The sequence below is a fragment of the Dendropsophus ebraccatus genome, chromosome 3 (genome assembly GCF_027789765.1).
Source record: "Dendropsophus ebraccatus isolate aDenEbr1 chromosome 3, aDenEbr1.pat, whole genome shotgun sequence".
In the NCBI taxonomy this organism is placed as follows: domain Eukaryota; kingdom Metazoa; phylum Chordata; class Amphibia; order Anura; family Hylidae; genus Dendropsophus; species Dendropsophus ebraccatus.
This window is the reverse complement of record NC_091456.1, coordinates 168,778,595-168,793,763: the sequence shown is the minus strand read 5'-3', so window position 1 is coordinate 168,793,763 and position 15,169 is coordinate 168,778,595. Positions and strand designations below refer to the sequence as shown.

The following is a 15,169-nucleotide window of genomic DNA, read 5'->3' as shown; positions in this document are numbered from 1 at the left end:
GCGCTCAGCTGATTGGCTGATCGGCTGAGGGCACATATAAAGAGCCGGTCCGCAGCACAGTGACTTCATTGTGCTGCGGACCAGCGAAGAGGACACATCGGGGTGAGTATAGAGCTCTCCCCACCCCCCACCCCCCCTGCACTGCACCCCTCCCAGCAAGGAAGGGGGATCACTTAACCCCTTCCTTGCTGGGATGGGTGCAGTCTGACATCAGTCTAGCCCCCAAGGGGTTAAGGGGAATGCAATACATCCTCCCTTAACCCCTTGGGGGCCAGACTGTAAGCAGCGATCTGTAAAGATGCTGCATACTGTAAGGAGCACAACACCGCTCACAATGATGGGTGTTGTGCTCCTGTTTGTGTGTTTTTTGTGTGTTTCTCCCTTTTTGTTTTTCAGATATCGTTATCCTGTGGATTACGTCGAATTCGGTGGACTACGACGATGACCAGCGGTTGTTTGGTGTTTTTTTTAATAAAATGGTCAATGAGGGGTGTGGGGGTGTTTTTATTTGAATAAAAAAAAATTTTCACTTGTGTGTTGTCTTTATTTCTTTACTTTATAGACTTAGTAGTGGAAGCCGTCTAATAGACGGAATCCATTACTAAGTCGAGGCCTAGTGTTAGCCGGTATAAAATGGCTAACACTAACCCCCCATTATTACCCCAGTACCCAATGCCACCAGGGGTACTGGGAAGAGCCGGGTGCCAGTGGTCCCGGAGCCTCAAAATTGGCGCTCCTGGACCGGGCGGCAGCAGGCTGGTAAGATTTAGGCTGGGGAGGGCCTAAACCAATGGCTCTTCCCACCCTGGTGTTACCAGGCTGCTGTCATTTGGTTTTTAACCCGGCTGGTTATAAAAATAGGGGGGACCCTATGCGTTTTTTTTTAAATTATTTATTTATTTAAAAAAAAACCCGCATAGGGTCCCCCCTATTTTTATAACCAGCCGGGTTAAAAACCAAACGACAGCAGCCTGGTAACACCAGGGTGGGAAGAGCCATTGGTTTAGGCCCTCCCCAGCCTAAATCTTACCAGCCTGCTGCCGCCCGGTCCAGGAGCGCCAATTTTGACGCTCCGGGACCACTGGTACCCGGCTCTTCCCAGTACCCCTGGTGGCATTGGGTACTGGGGTAATAATGGGGGGTTAGTGTTAGCCATTTTATACCGGCTAACACTAGGCCCCGACTTAGTAATGGATTCCGTCTATTAGACGGCTTCCACTACTAAGTCTATAAAGTAAAGAAATAAAGACAACAAACAAGTGAAATTTTTTTTTTATTCAAATAAAAACACCCCCACACCCCTCATTGACCGTTTTATTTAAAAAAAAAAAAAAAAACACCAAACAACCGCTGTTCATCGACGTAGTCCACAGAATCCGACGTAATCCACAGGATACCGATATCTGAAAAACAAAAAGGGAGAAACACACAAAAAACACACAAACAGGAGCACAACACCCATCATTGTGAGCGGTGTTGTGCTCCTTACAGTATGCAGCATCTTTACAGATCGCTGCTTACAGTCTGGCCCCCAAGGGGTTAAGGGAGGATGTATTGCATCCCCCTTAACCCCTTGGGGGCCAGACTGATGTCAGACTGCACCCATCCCAGCAAGGAAGGGGTTAAGTGAGCCCCCTTCCTTGCTGGGAGGGGTGCAGTGCTGGGGAGGGGGTGGGGAGAGCTCTATACTCACCCCGATGTGTCCTCTTCGCTGGTCCGCAGCACAATGAAGTCACTGTACTGCGGACCGGCTCTTTATATGTGCGCTCAGCCGATCAGCCAATCAGCTGAGCGCACATATAATTCAAAATGTTTCTTCTAATAATGCTATTGTGATAACATAATTAGAAGAAACATTTGATGTTTTCATTAAAGTAAAGTGATGATTAGTACAGAAAGCTCTATTGCCGGCAATATGAATTAACGGCTTACTGGAGCTTCCTGTACTAATTAATATTTAATTAATAAAACACATTTTCGTTGTAATAAAATCAGTTTCGTTGTTCAATTATTTAATTTAAACGAATTCATCATTGTGCAATTAAATATACTGTCAAAAAATAAATATATATATATAAATATACATTTATTTATATATCTATTTATTTAAACAGTATATTTAATTGCAAAATGATGGATTTGTTTAAATTTAAATATTGAACAACAAAAGGGACTTTATTACAACGAAAATGTGTTTTATTAATTAAATATATTAACCATGAGAGGCATCAGCATTACTGCAGAGGATCGCAAACCCCGGTAATAGCGATTCCTGTAAACTGTTTCCCTGCTTTCCCAGATGCATCCAGAGGTGTTTGCATCACTTTCTAAAGATTGTATTTGTTTTTTTTAGTTGAACCAGATTTCCAAGTAAATGACCGTATGTTTTCAGCCGCATGTCTATTTTTTCCCACGGCCGTAGTTTCAGCCGCACATTTCCAGCTGCATAAAAAATACAGCCGCACAGATACATAGTGTGAACATAGCCTATACATTGCTAATGTGGAAAATGAATATTCTAGCTGCAAATGTCTGGTTTTTGGTGCAATATCTACATGGTTGTATAAAGGCCCATTTCCAGCAACTATCACTCCAGTGTTTTAATGGTACAATGTGTTTGCTCATTGGCTCAGAAGGCTAATTGATGATTAGAAAACCCTTGTGCAATCATGTTCACACATCTGAAAACAGTCTAGCTCGTTACAGAAGCTACAAAACTGACCTTCCTTTGAGCAGATTGTGTTTCTGGAGCATCACATTTGTGGGGTCAATAAAAAGCTCAAAATGGCCAGAAAAAGAGAACTTTCATCTGAAACTCAACAGTCTATTCTTGTTCTTGGAAATGAAGGCTATTCCATGTGAGAAATTGCTAAGAAATTGAAGATTTCCTACAACGGTGTGTACTACTCCCTTCAGAGGACAGCACAAACAGGCTCTAACCAGAGTAGAAAAAGAAGTGGGAGGCCGCGTTGCACAACTAAGCAAGAAGATAAGCACATTAGAGTCTCTATTTTGAGAAACAGACACCTCACAGGTCCCCAACTGGCATCTTCATTAAATAGTACCCGCAAAACACCAGTGTCAACATCTACAGTGAAGAGGCGGCTGCGGGATTTTGGCCTTTAGGGCAGAGTGGCAAAGAAAAAGCCATATCTGAGACTGGCCAATAAAAGAAAAAGATTAAGATGGGCAAAAGAACACAGACATTGGACAGAGGAAGACTGGAAAAAAGTGTTGTGGACGGATGAATCCAAGTTTGAGGTGTTTGGATCACAAAGAAGAACGTTTGTGAGATGCAGAACAAATGAAAAGATGCTGGAAGAATGCCTGACACCATCTGTTAAGCATGGTGGAGGTAATGTGATGGTCTGGGGTTGCTTTGGTGCTGGTAAGGTGGGAGATTTGTACAGGGTAAAAGGGATTCTGAATAGGGAAGGCTATCACTCAATTTTGCAACGCCATGCCATACCCAGTGGACAGCGCTTGATTGGAGCCAATTTCATCCTACAACAGGACAATGACCCTAAACACACCTCCAAATTGTGCAAGAACTATTTACAGCAGAAGCCGGCAGCTGGTATTCTATCGGTAATGGAGTGGCCAGCGCAGTCACCAGATCTGAAACCCATTGAGCTGTTGTGGGAGCAGCTTGACCGTATGGTACGCCAGAAGTGCCCATCCAACCAATCCAACTTGTGGGCGCGGCTTCTAGAAGTGTGGGGGGCAATTTCTCAAGCTCAACAGATTATTAGCTAGAATGCCAAAGGTGTGCAATGCTGGAATTGCTGCAAAAGGAGAATTCTTTGACGAAAGCAAAGTTTGATGTAAAAACAATGTTATTTCAAATACAAATCATTATTTCTAACCTTGTCAATGTCTTGATTCTATTTTCTTTTTTTTTTGTAAATTAGATTTTATTCAAGTTTTTTAAAATGATGACACAGAAGAGTAGTAAGATAAGGAAACATACGGGAGACATTCCCGACAAGGCACATTAAGCATTCCAACAATAAAATGAGACCAGTACTACATACATCTGTAGACCTTATATACCTTATGTAGAGATCGCAAGTTCCGGAGCTAGGTTTAACATTGCTAATCACATCTACGATCCTCTATTTTACACCAATCATATGCTCGAGTGTATATGGGTCTGTAATGTATGAAACTATAACCATAACTAAGAAACCAAGTAAAAAAGAGTGAAAGAGAACTCAAGAAGAAGGGGGGGGGGGGGGGGGTGGGAGTAGAGGAAGGGAGGGGAGGGGTGGGGTAGGGGGAGCCTGAGTACCATGTCGCCTCCGGGGCTGAGGGAAGAGCATCACACTTACCCGCTGCTCACGCTAGTCTCTGAGCAAAGAGCGGGCTCGCCTTATACAGTGTCCAGGGGAGCCATTGCTTTTCTACCCTTGAGCCCCGGGCCTGGTCCTCTGCCATCAAAGACTCCATCCTGTACAGAAAATCCATTTCAGTCACCCACTCACCAATGGAGGGCGGGGATGTGTCTTTCCAGTGTTGAGGTATAACAGTAGTCAAAAAGTGGCGTAGCAGACCTTTCTGTATAGCGGAGACCGGACCGAGGATCAAAGATAACAACGCCAGGCTCAGCGTAGGTGTGATTGGTTTGTCCGTTACCTGTGTGTAGGTCTCAAAGACCGCTTGCCAAAACGGACGTAGGGCCGAGCAGTCCCACCAAATATGTACCATCGTGCCGACCTCCGTGCCGCACCGCCAGCAAAGGTCAGACACTCCGGGATAGCAGCGGTGGAGTAATTGTGGGCATCTGTACCACCGCGTCAAGATTTTAAAGTTTTTCTCCTGCGCCAGGCATGTCGTAGGCATCTTGTGAGACAGTACCTGAACCAGCCTAACCCCCTCAGACGCCGACCAACACAAAAAGCGGTCTCTGCCACACGCTGGTGAGAAAGCGGGGTTATCAAATAACGGGGTCATCAACCCCTGGCGATGTGACAACCCCAGGCATGGTAACGCTCGGTCCCAAACCTGTAGAAAGTCACGTGTCAAATGTGTAAGTGAGGACAGCGTCGGTCTCTGGGTTGGCATGATCCAGGGCAGAGATTTTAATGCTAGTGGTGCCAGCTCTGCCTCATTTCCAACCCATTGCTTGGTCGTAGCACCATGGAACCAGTCCACTACCCTCAGCAAGATCGAGTCAAGTCAGGTAGACCCGCTCCCCCCCCGCAGTTTGGGACGAGTTAGTGTCTTGTATTTTAACCGAGGTCTAAGGGAGCCCCAGACAAATTTTTTCAGGAGCCCCTGGAGTTGTCTCAGGAACGTGAGGGGGATACTTATGGGGATCGACTGAAAGAAGTATAAAAAGTGTGGCAGAATGTCCATTTTTATAGCGTTCATTCTACCAAACCAGGACAGTTGAGGGCGATTGTAGGACGTTAATTCGGACTTAGTGCAGGCTAAGAGAGGCAGGAAGTTCAGGGCAAACAACTGTGAAAGGTCAGAGGGAACATTTACACCTAGATATTTTATAGCCTTGTCCTGCCACCTAAATGAGAAGGTGCTGCGTAACTGGTTAACTGTAGCAGGCGGGAGGGACACGTTCAGGGCCTCTGTTTTCGTGTAATTAGCTTTGAAATTACTAACCTGGCCAAACCTATCGAATTCCCGAAGGATCGCTGGGAAGGAGATCAGGGGGCTCGTCACATAGAGCAATAGATCATCAGCGTATAACGCCAGTTTGTGATGAGAGCGTGCGAGCTGGATGCCTGTGATGTCTGGTGATGCCCTCAATGCCATAGCAAGATGTTCCATAGCTAGCACGTATAGCATGGGCGACAGAGGGCATCCTTGTCGCGTGCCATTGGCTATGGAAAACGGTGCAGACAAGAGGCCATTTACTCGTACCCGAGCCGTGGGTCCACTATAGAGAGCCATGATCTTCCCCAACAATCCCTCTCCCAAACCAATCTGGCGCAGGGTAGCTCGTAGAAAGGACCAATGGACGTGGTCGAACGCCTTCTCGGCGTCGACCGAAACCAAGCATGTAGGTAAGGCAGACTTTTGGGCGTGAGCCATTAGGAGCAGTGTCTTGTTAAGGTTGTCTCTGGCCTCTCTCCTTGGCACAAATCCCACCTGATCCAAATGGATTAGGGAGGGGAGGTGCAGGGCCAGCCTATTTGCTATCATTTTGGAATAGAATTTTACGTCCACATTTATCAAAGAGATGGGGCGATAATTAGCACATAGGGTCGCATCCTTCCCTGGCTTGGGAATGACCACAATCGTTGCCATGAGGGACTGTGCCGGGAGGGGACAGGTTGAGGAGATTAAGGACCTTAACTAAGAAGGGCGTTAGTTGCGATGAGAATAACTTAAAGAATTGGGCCGTGAACCCGTCCGGCCCCGGACTTTTCCCGCCAGGGGTCTCTTTAATAACCGCAGCTAATTCTGTCTCGGAGAAGGGGCTGTCCAGTTCCGCGGCTACCTCTGCCCCTAGGGACGAGAGTTTAGTGGAGGAGATGTATGTCTCTACTCTCTCTTGGAAGCTAGCCGGGGACATGTCTGCCAGTGGGCCTCTCAGATTGTAGAGAGAATGGTAAAAGTCCCTAAAGGCCTCTACGATATCTGGAGGGGAATGGCAGGTTCCTCGCTGAGGCGTGGTGATCGTGGGGATATATGTAGTTAGGGATCTAGGGTGGAGGAACCGGGCAATCGCTGCTCCGCATTTGTTGGAAAATTCATAGAAGAAACGGCGCATACGCTCTCTAAAGCGTGCGTGTTTCTTGTCTAGGAGGTGATGCAATTGGGTTCTATGCCCGATCAGCTCCGCTGTGTGTGTATGTGTGTGTGTGTTTGTGTGTGTGTGTGTTTCTTACACACACACACACGGCATTAGGCTGCCATATTTGTGGCTTTCAGGGGGTAAATGACTGACATGAGCCTGGTCACTGATGTCGGTCATTAGAGGCAAGGTCTGCTGCAGATGGCAGTCAGCACTTACCATAATGAGCAGCTTCAATAGACTAAGGATCTAGAAGGGAGTCATGCTTAGAAAAAAAATTAAGCAGTCTTCCTATGTGTGTGTTCACATTCTGAGGAACCAGCTAAAGTAGGAAGAAAGAACAAAAATCAGGAAATTACAGGAGAGCATTTCCCTAATCTAATGTTATCACTGTCTGACCTGTTCCTGTGTAATAATAATAACCTGCAGGGTGTGGCTCCCCGTATTTAGTGGAGCTGCCCTCTAAAAGGCTCCGGCTATTGGGGAACAAGTAGATGGGATGATGGATGTAACATCCCCTCAGTAAAGCTGCCCATACACATGGGAATGGAGATGGAGATGGCTACAAGGGTGACTTATTAACTAGAACAAGAGGTATTCACTACATCTGAAGGAAGGAGGATTTAAATACTAACATAGAACAGGATTCTTTACTGTAAGAGCAGACACACTGGAAACATGATCTGGGGCCTATACTGTAAGAGCAGTCACACTATTAAGTATCTACTGTAAGAGCAGTCACACTATGGAGTCTCTACTGTAAGAGCAGTCACACTATGGAGTCTACTGTAAAAGCGGTCACACTATGGAGTCTATACTGTAAGAGCAGTCACACTATGGAGTCTATACTGTAAGAACAGTCACACTATGGAGTCTATACTGTAAGAGCGGTCACACTATGGAGTCTCTACTGTAAGAGCAGTCACACTATGGAATCTATACTGTAAGAACAGTCACACTATGGAGCCTATACTGTAAGAGCGGTCATACTATGGAGCCTATACTGTAAGAGCGGTCACACTATGGAGTCTGTACTGTAAGAGCAGTCACACTATGGAGTCTATACTGTAAGAGCGGTCACACTATGGAGCCTATACTGTAAGAGCGGTCACACTATGGAGCCTCTACTGTAAGAGCGGTCACACTATGGAGTCTGTACTGTAAGAGCAGTCACACTATGGAGTCTCTACTGTAAGAGCAGTCACACTATGGAATCTATACTGTAAGAACAGTCACATTATGGAATCTATACTATAAGAGCAGTCATACTATGGAGCCTATACTGTAAGAGCGGTCACACTATGGAGTCTGTACTGTAAGAGCAGTCACACTATGAAGCCTATACTGTAAGAGGTTTGGGTTTTTGTATACTCCACACTGGAGCACTGCACTGATATAATATATAGCCTCTTTTGTCTCTATTGTTTTACTGCATAGTAATATTTTTCATTTTTGTTTTCTTTTAGGAAACAAAGTTTTGCTCAGTGAACAGAAGTCATCTGCACTATCAACCCCATTGCCGCCCCCACCACCCTTAAAAACCCCCGGGGCACCTGCATCATTACCAAGCTTACCTCCCAGGAACGTCAGGTACTCATCTCCTTCTCACTGCTACGCTATGTACAGGCATATACTACAGACTTTCCTGGGGTTAAAAGAGTTATCCAGCGCTACAAAAACATGGCTACTTTCTTTCAGAGACAGCTCCACTCTTGTCTCCAGTTTGGGTGGGGTTTTGTAACTCAGTTCCATTGAAATGAATGGAGCTTGATCTGGAGGCAAGAGCGGTGCTGTCTTTGGAAGAAAGTGGCCATGTTTTTGTAGCACTGGATAACCCCTTTAAGACTGAGATCACTGCCCTTTCCATGTATCTAAACGCTGTATCCGAGCCAGAATCCCCATCAATCAACTAGAAACCAAGGCATATGCCCTGCCAGCCCCTGCTTAGCTACGCCCAGGAGGAATCCTCGGTACACTGATGTATTGCTGGCATGCACAGAAGCTCCGATCCATCATAAATAATATCACTTGTGTTCCTTCAATGGGATGAGACCTTATTGACACTTTTGATTATGCCCACCGCTGCAGCAGAATTATAGGCTACCCACTACTGACCTCACCGCTCAATTATGTCGATAGTGACAAGAATTTTATAGGCAACATAATTGTCCTGTATTTGCTTCAATTGTCTCATTTTTTAAGGGGAATTCTGTCAATGTCTCATAGACATTGCAGGTGGGAAATTATGAATCAATAGGTCTGGGGTATAAATTATGGGGTCTGGTCTCAGGGTTTGCTCTCTGATCTGAATTATGGAGTCCGGAATGGTCTCTGAATTCTAGGGTTTGGTCTGTGGTCAGAATTATTGAGTCTGGTCTGGGGTCAGAATTATGGGGTCTTGTCTGGAGTCTGAATTATGAAGTGTGATCTGGTTTATGGGGTCTGGTCTGGTGTCAGAATTATTGGGTCTAGCCTATGGCTGAATTATAGGGCATATAGCTAAATTTTGGGGTCTGATCTGGGGGGGGTGAATTATAGGGGTCTGTTCTATGGTGTAAATTGTGGGGCGTTGTGTGGGATTTGAATTATGGGGTCTGGTCAGTGGTCTGAGTTACGGTGTTTGCTCTTGGGTCTAAATTATGGTGTTTGGTCTGCTGTCTGAATTATGGGGTCTTGTCTGGTGTCTGAGTTAGGGGGTCCGGTATCTGAAATATTGGGTCTAGTATTTGAAATATTGGGTTTGGTTCGGTGTCTGAATTATTGGGTCTGGTCTGGAGTCAGAATCATAAGGTCTGGTCTGGTGTCTGAATTATTGGGATTTATTTCTGGTTGGAATGATAAGGTGTGGTCTGGTGTCTGAATTATTGGGATTTATTTCTGGTTGGAATGATAAGGTGTGGTCTGGTGTCTGAATTATTGGGATTTACTTCTGGTTGGAATGATAAGGTGTGGTCTGGTGTCTGAATTATTGGGATTTATTTCTGGTTGGAATGATAAGGTGTGGTCTGGTGTCTGAATTATTGGGATTTATTTCTGGTTGGAATGATAAGGTGTGGTCTGGTGTCTGAATTATTGGGATTTACTTCTGGTTGGAATGATAAGGTGTGGTCTGGTGTCTGAATTATTGGGATTTACTTCTGGTTGGAATGATAAGGTGTGGTCTGGTGTCTGAATTATTGGGATTTATTTCTGGTTGGAATGATAAGGTGTGGTCTGGTGTCTGAATTATGGGGTCTGAACTGTAGCTGAATTGTGGGATCTTGTCTGTGGTCTGAATTGTGAGGTCTTGCCTAGGTCCCGAATTAATGGGTCTGAAGTCTGAATCTCTGGCGTAAAGTGGTTAGGGGATACCCAGGTTTTATAAAATTGTAATTGCAAATGGCCTCTGGGGTCACTGTCTCCCCCCCTCCCCCCCCCCCTCCCCCCCCCCCTCACACACACACACACTGTGTGACCCCTATAGCAATTGAAATATTCAACCTAACTGAAGAAAGAATTAAATGTTGACAATTGTGGTAGATAAAAAAAAACAGTACAATGATATGTATAGGTTTTTCGTTGTTCTGGATTGTGTAAGTGCAGAGTTTATTATACGGATGACAATCACAATGTAAGATCACGCTGTGGCCACCGGATGAAGCAATAACTGCTGTAATCTCTCATGCACCAGCAAAAAAAAGAGAAATACACGGGCAATGTGACTGCTGCAGGACACAAGAAAATAATATATAATCTATATCCATCCTAAAATAATAAGAATGGAAAAACATAATCTGATTTGCTGAATGTACGGGGTTAATAAAATTAAATGTCTCCAACTCAGGGGGCTCTGGAGGGCTCTGCTGCTCTGAGTGAGCTGACACCATGGGTACTTCAGATAAAAAAAAAAGAGGATACATAAAGTCACCTATACAACAACTATAGAAAAAGGCGGCACTCCAAAATTTGTGATAAAAAAAGTGGTTTGGTTTATTCACCCAACATGCACCTATAAAGTCACCTATAGGTGGCACTGCGGCTACGCAAATTCTGTTGCAAATGTTCAATATGTCCCCCTTGATTTTCAACAACAGTTTTCCATTCACAAAACCATGCTTATCACAAAGTCAGCTTTATTAAGAGGTGCGGGTCTGTGTGCTCCAAGATAATATAGGTTTAAGCTGCAATTTAAAGGGAAACTCCAGTGAATAATCAAATCAACTGGTTTCAGAAAGTTATATAGATTTGTAATTTACTTCTGTTTAAAAATATCCAGTCTTCCAGTACTTATCAGCTGCTGTATGTCCTGCAGGAAGTGGTGTATTCTTTCCAGTATGACACAGTGCTCTCTGCTGCCACCTTTGTCCATATCAGGAACTGTCTGGAGCAGAAGAGGTTTTCTATGGGGATTTGCTGCTGCTCTGGACAGTTCCTGACACGGACAGAGGTGGCAGCAGAGAGCGCTGTGTCAGACTGAAGAGAATACACCACTTCCTGCAGGGCATGAAGCAGCTCGTACGTACTAGAAGACTGGAGATTTTTTAAACAGAAGTAACTAACAAATCTATATAACTTTCTAACGCCAGTTTATTAAAAAAAAAAAAAAAAAAAAGTTCCTTTTAAGCAAGCTCTCTATGTCACACCCTCTTTCATCCCAGATAATAGAAAAAGCTAAAACCTTGTGAATAAAGCAGGAACTTTCACAAAAATTGTGAGTTTTCCACACCAAATTGTTGGTGTAGAGGTTTAGTAAATAGCATTTGCCCATCTGTAACTGCAGCACATACATACAGCATACATACAGATACAGCGTATTACAGCACAGCACATTATAGATGATACAGATGATACTTTGCTTCCTTTCTGTCTCAATTCTGGATAAATCATGAAACCAACAATCATTTTATACACAATCTCACAGGTTCTCTGTATACTAGCTCCATCTAGTGGTCAGGAAAGATATTGCCACTAGAAAACTCAGCATAGGGTATAAAAAAATAAAGGTTATGTAGGAGGACATGAAGTGTAACCACCTTACTGTACGTGTGTTACGGCACAATAATAATTATAATTTATTACTTCACAGGGGCGCACATGAGGACCACAAGCCTGAGGACGGTATGTACTATATATTGCAGTATCATAGTCACAGTCTGCAGGGTTAGGATTATGTTTAAAATACAGATCTTGGCAACTGAGCAGAGGTCTCTATGTTATATGTTATATTACCAAGATATATACTGGAGGGATGCTGAAAGATTTCAGGTAACCAATTGAAACAATTGCTTTTGGAAGAAGAATTAATTTGACTGAGCAGATTTACATTGACTTTTTAGGATTTAGGGTTTACTTGGGAGTTAGCTACCAGGAATGAAATCACTTATTAAAATTTAGATGCAGTATTCAGATAATATATGTTTTAAGGTAACTTCTATAATATACAGTAATATAATCTGGAGGTAAATGCCGAGCAAAATTAAAAATCCTTTTGTATTATACATTTTCTGACAACCTATCCAGTTTAGACAATGCTTTGCATTCCCTTTAAATGTTATATACAGTGATATCCTTACACAGCTAGTCCCGCTCTTAGCGGAGAAGTCATACAGAATTGTATCCAGTCTAGACAATGCTCTGTGAGCTCTACAGCCTGGACTCCAGACTGATACATTGTACATAGCTAGTCCTGCTCTCAGCTGAGGAGTAATACAATTGTATCAAGTCTAGACAATGCTCTGTGAGCTCCACAGCCTGGGCCCCAGACTGATACATTGTACATAGCTAGTCCTGCTCTCAGCTAAGAAGTGATACAACTGTATCCAGTCTAGACAATGCTCTGTGAGCTCTACAGCCTGGGCCCCAGACTGATACATTGTACATAGCTAGTCCTGCTCTCAGCTAAGAAGTGATACAACTGTATCCAGTCTAGACAATGCTCTGTGAGCTCTACAGCCTGGACCCCAGACTGATACATTGTATATAGCTAGTCCTGCTCTCAGCTGAGAAGTGATACAGTTGTATCCAGTCTAGACAATGCTTTGTGAGCTCCACAGCCTGGACCCCAGACTGATACATTGTACATAGCTAGTCCTGCTCTCAGCTGAGAAGTGATACAATTGTATCCAGTCTAGACAATGCTCTGTGAGCTCTACAGCCTGGACCCCAGACTGATACATTGTATATAGCTAGTCCTGCTCTCAGCTGAGAAGTGATACAGTTGTATCCAGTCTAGACAATGCTCTGTGAGCTCTACAGCCTGGACCCCAGACTGATACATTGTATATAGCTAGTCCTGCTCTCAGCTGAGAAGTGATACAGTTGTATCCAGTCTAGACAATGCTTTGTGAGCTCCACAGCCTGGACCCCAGACTGATATTGTAGCAAACTATCAGTAATATTAATGCAGGTGGTATCTTTATCACAATGAATAAAATATTCATGTTGGTCTTGTATTATATGTTACAGGAGCCGTCTTTGATGATATAGTAAGTATGACTAAGAATAAACAGTTGTCAATTGTTAATTTAAAGGGGTTGTACAGAATTGGAGTGTCACATCTCTCCACCAGTTGTGTGTGCTGCAGGTAAATCTCCTTACAAGGCAGAAGATGTGCGGCTGGGTAGGGCTGGTGGTGGTAGTAGTAGATGTGTAGGGTAGTAGTAGTAGATGTGTAGGGTACTAGGAGTAGTAGATGTGTAGGGTAGTAGGAGTAGTAGTAGTAGATGTGTTGGATACTAGGAGTGGTAGTAGATGTGTAGAGTGTTGTTGGTAGGGTAGTAGTAGTAGTAGTAGTAGATGTGTAGGGTAGTAGGAGTAGTAGTAGTAGTAAATGTGTTGGATACTAGGAGTGGTAGTAGATGTGTAGAGTGTTGTTGGTAGGGTAGTAGTAGTAGTAGTAGTAGTAGTAGATGTGTAGGGTTGTAGTAGTATAGCAAAAGAAAAAATGGAAATATCTAAAACTTTACTTTTAATATATGAAGATCTTCCGCTAAAAATGAAGCATCAAAAGTTTTTGATGATTCATTTTTAGCGGAAGATCTTCATATATTAAAAGTTAAGTTTTAGAAATTTCCATTTTTTCTTTTGCTGTATTTGAGTGGGAATTATTAGCTTCTATGCTGGCAGTGACTAGTAGTAGTAGTAGTAGTAGTAGTAGTAGTAGTAGTAGTAGTAGATGTTTAGGGTAGTAGTAGTAGTAGTAGATGTGTAGTAGTAGTAGTAGTAGTAGTAGTAGTAGTAGTAGTAGATGTGTAGGGTACTAGGAGTAGTAGTAGTAGTAGATGTGTAGGGTAGTAGTAGTAGATGTGTAGCATAGTATTAGTATAGAATCCCATCTATTGATAACTGATTGACCCCTATAACCTGGCATACTATTTCTGTCTACCATAACCATATATCACTGATACAGAGCTATAGGGCAATATATTAGGACTGCTGGATGAAGAGCTTAGGCTGCACTACCGGGAACGCCGCTCGTGGATACCAAGGGCTTGTACATGTTTCCTTACAGACAGTACATGGAATCACAAGACCCTCCTGTCACTGAAGAGACAGATACATATATACATGTATATAACCCAGGACATCAAGATTGTGACTGACAGGAAACACAGACATTACAAGGATATGTGACAGTGAGCGCTGCTGTAGCTGACTTAATTCGGGTCACTCAGGATAGAGACTGAAACTAGACCACTATGGAGGAGCCTGTCCCCCCAAATGATAGACACATCACAGATATACATTGTCTTCCACATCTAGGAGAGTATGCAAAGAAGGGGTGAGTCTCAAAACACGGGAATAGCCAGATATCCCTCTCTCCAGAGAAGGAAGCCCATTGCCAAGGGGTGCCTCCTAGTGGGGAGAACACCAAACCAACCTGATACGTAGTCCCTCAGGTCCTCACTCTGTTGCCAGCTTTGGGACCTAGATAGGGAAACACAAGGGTGGCCCCTATAAGTCAAAGTCTAACTCTGTTGCGAGTATAACGACATAAGACAAGGGTTACCAAGGCTAGGCATCCATCCACAGACAGCTGTTTCAGGGTATTTGCCCTTCATCAGTGTGGAGCAGGATTCTGGCAATGAAAAATAGACCAACAAAACACAACGATCACTGAGCTCAGGGAGATCAGTGAAAAAAATCCAATGGAGTACTCATTTAAGAGTCTCCACTAATAGCCCCCTATAAAATTTGAATATGCAAAGAAGGGGTCCGTGGAGCTCCACGGGCAGAGGAGGGGTTACCTGGTCATGTAGGGCACTAAGGACATTTAAGCATTCCTAGTGATCTAAGGTAGTAGTAAGTCATTCCTGGTAGTATAGGCTTGTAAAGTGGAAATGCAAGTATCCCTGGTGGTCTAGGTTAATTAAGGCATCCATGGTGGTCTAGGTGAGTAAAAAATTTATGTAAGCATCCCTGGGGACATCGGAA

General features: G+C 43.8%; 1 protein-coding gene across 3 annotated transcripts in view; it reads left to right on the top strand.

The window, feature by feature from the left end:
* Positions 1-15,169, top strand: part of FYB1 (FYN binding protein 1) — a 96,289-nt gene that overhangs the window by 59,759 nt on the left and 21,361 nt on the right. For all 3 annotated transcript variants that reach the window (XM_069963097.1, XM_069963095.1, XM_069963096.1), the window contains exons 3-5: positions 8,224-8,347; positions 11,823-11,854; positions 13,202-13,221. In XM_069963097.1, coding sequence (XP_069819198.1) covers positions 8,224-8,347; positions 11,823-11,854; positions 13,202-13,221 — 176 coding nt within the window. The remainder of the gene's footprint in view (positions 1-8,223; positions 8,348-11,822; positions 11,855-13,201; positions 13,222-15,169) is intronic.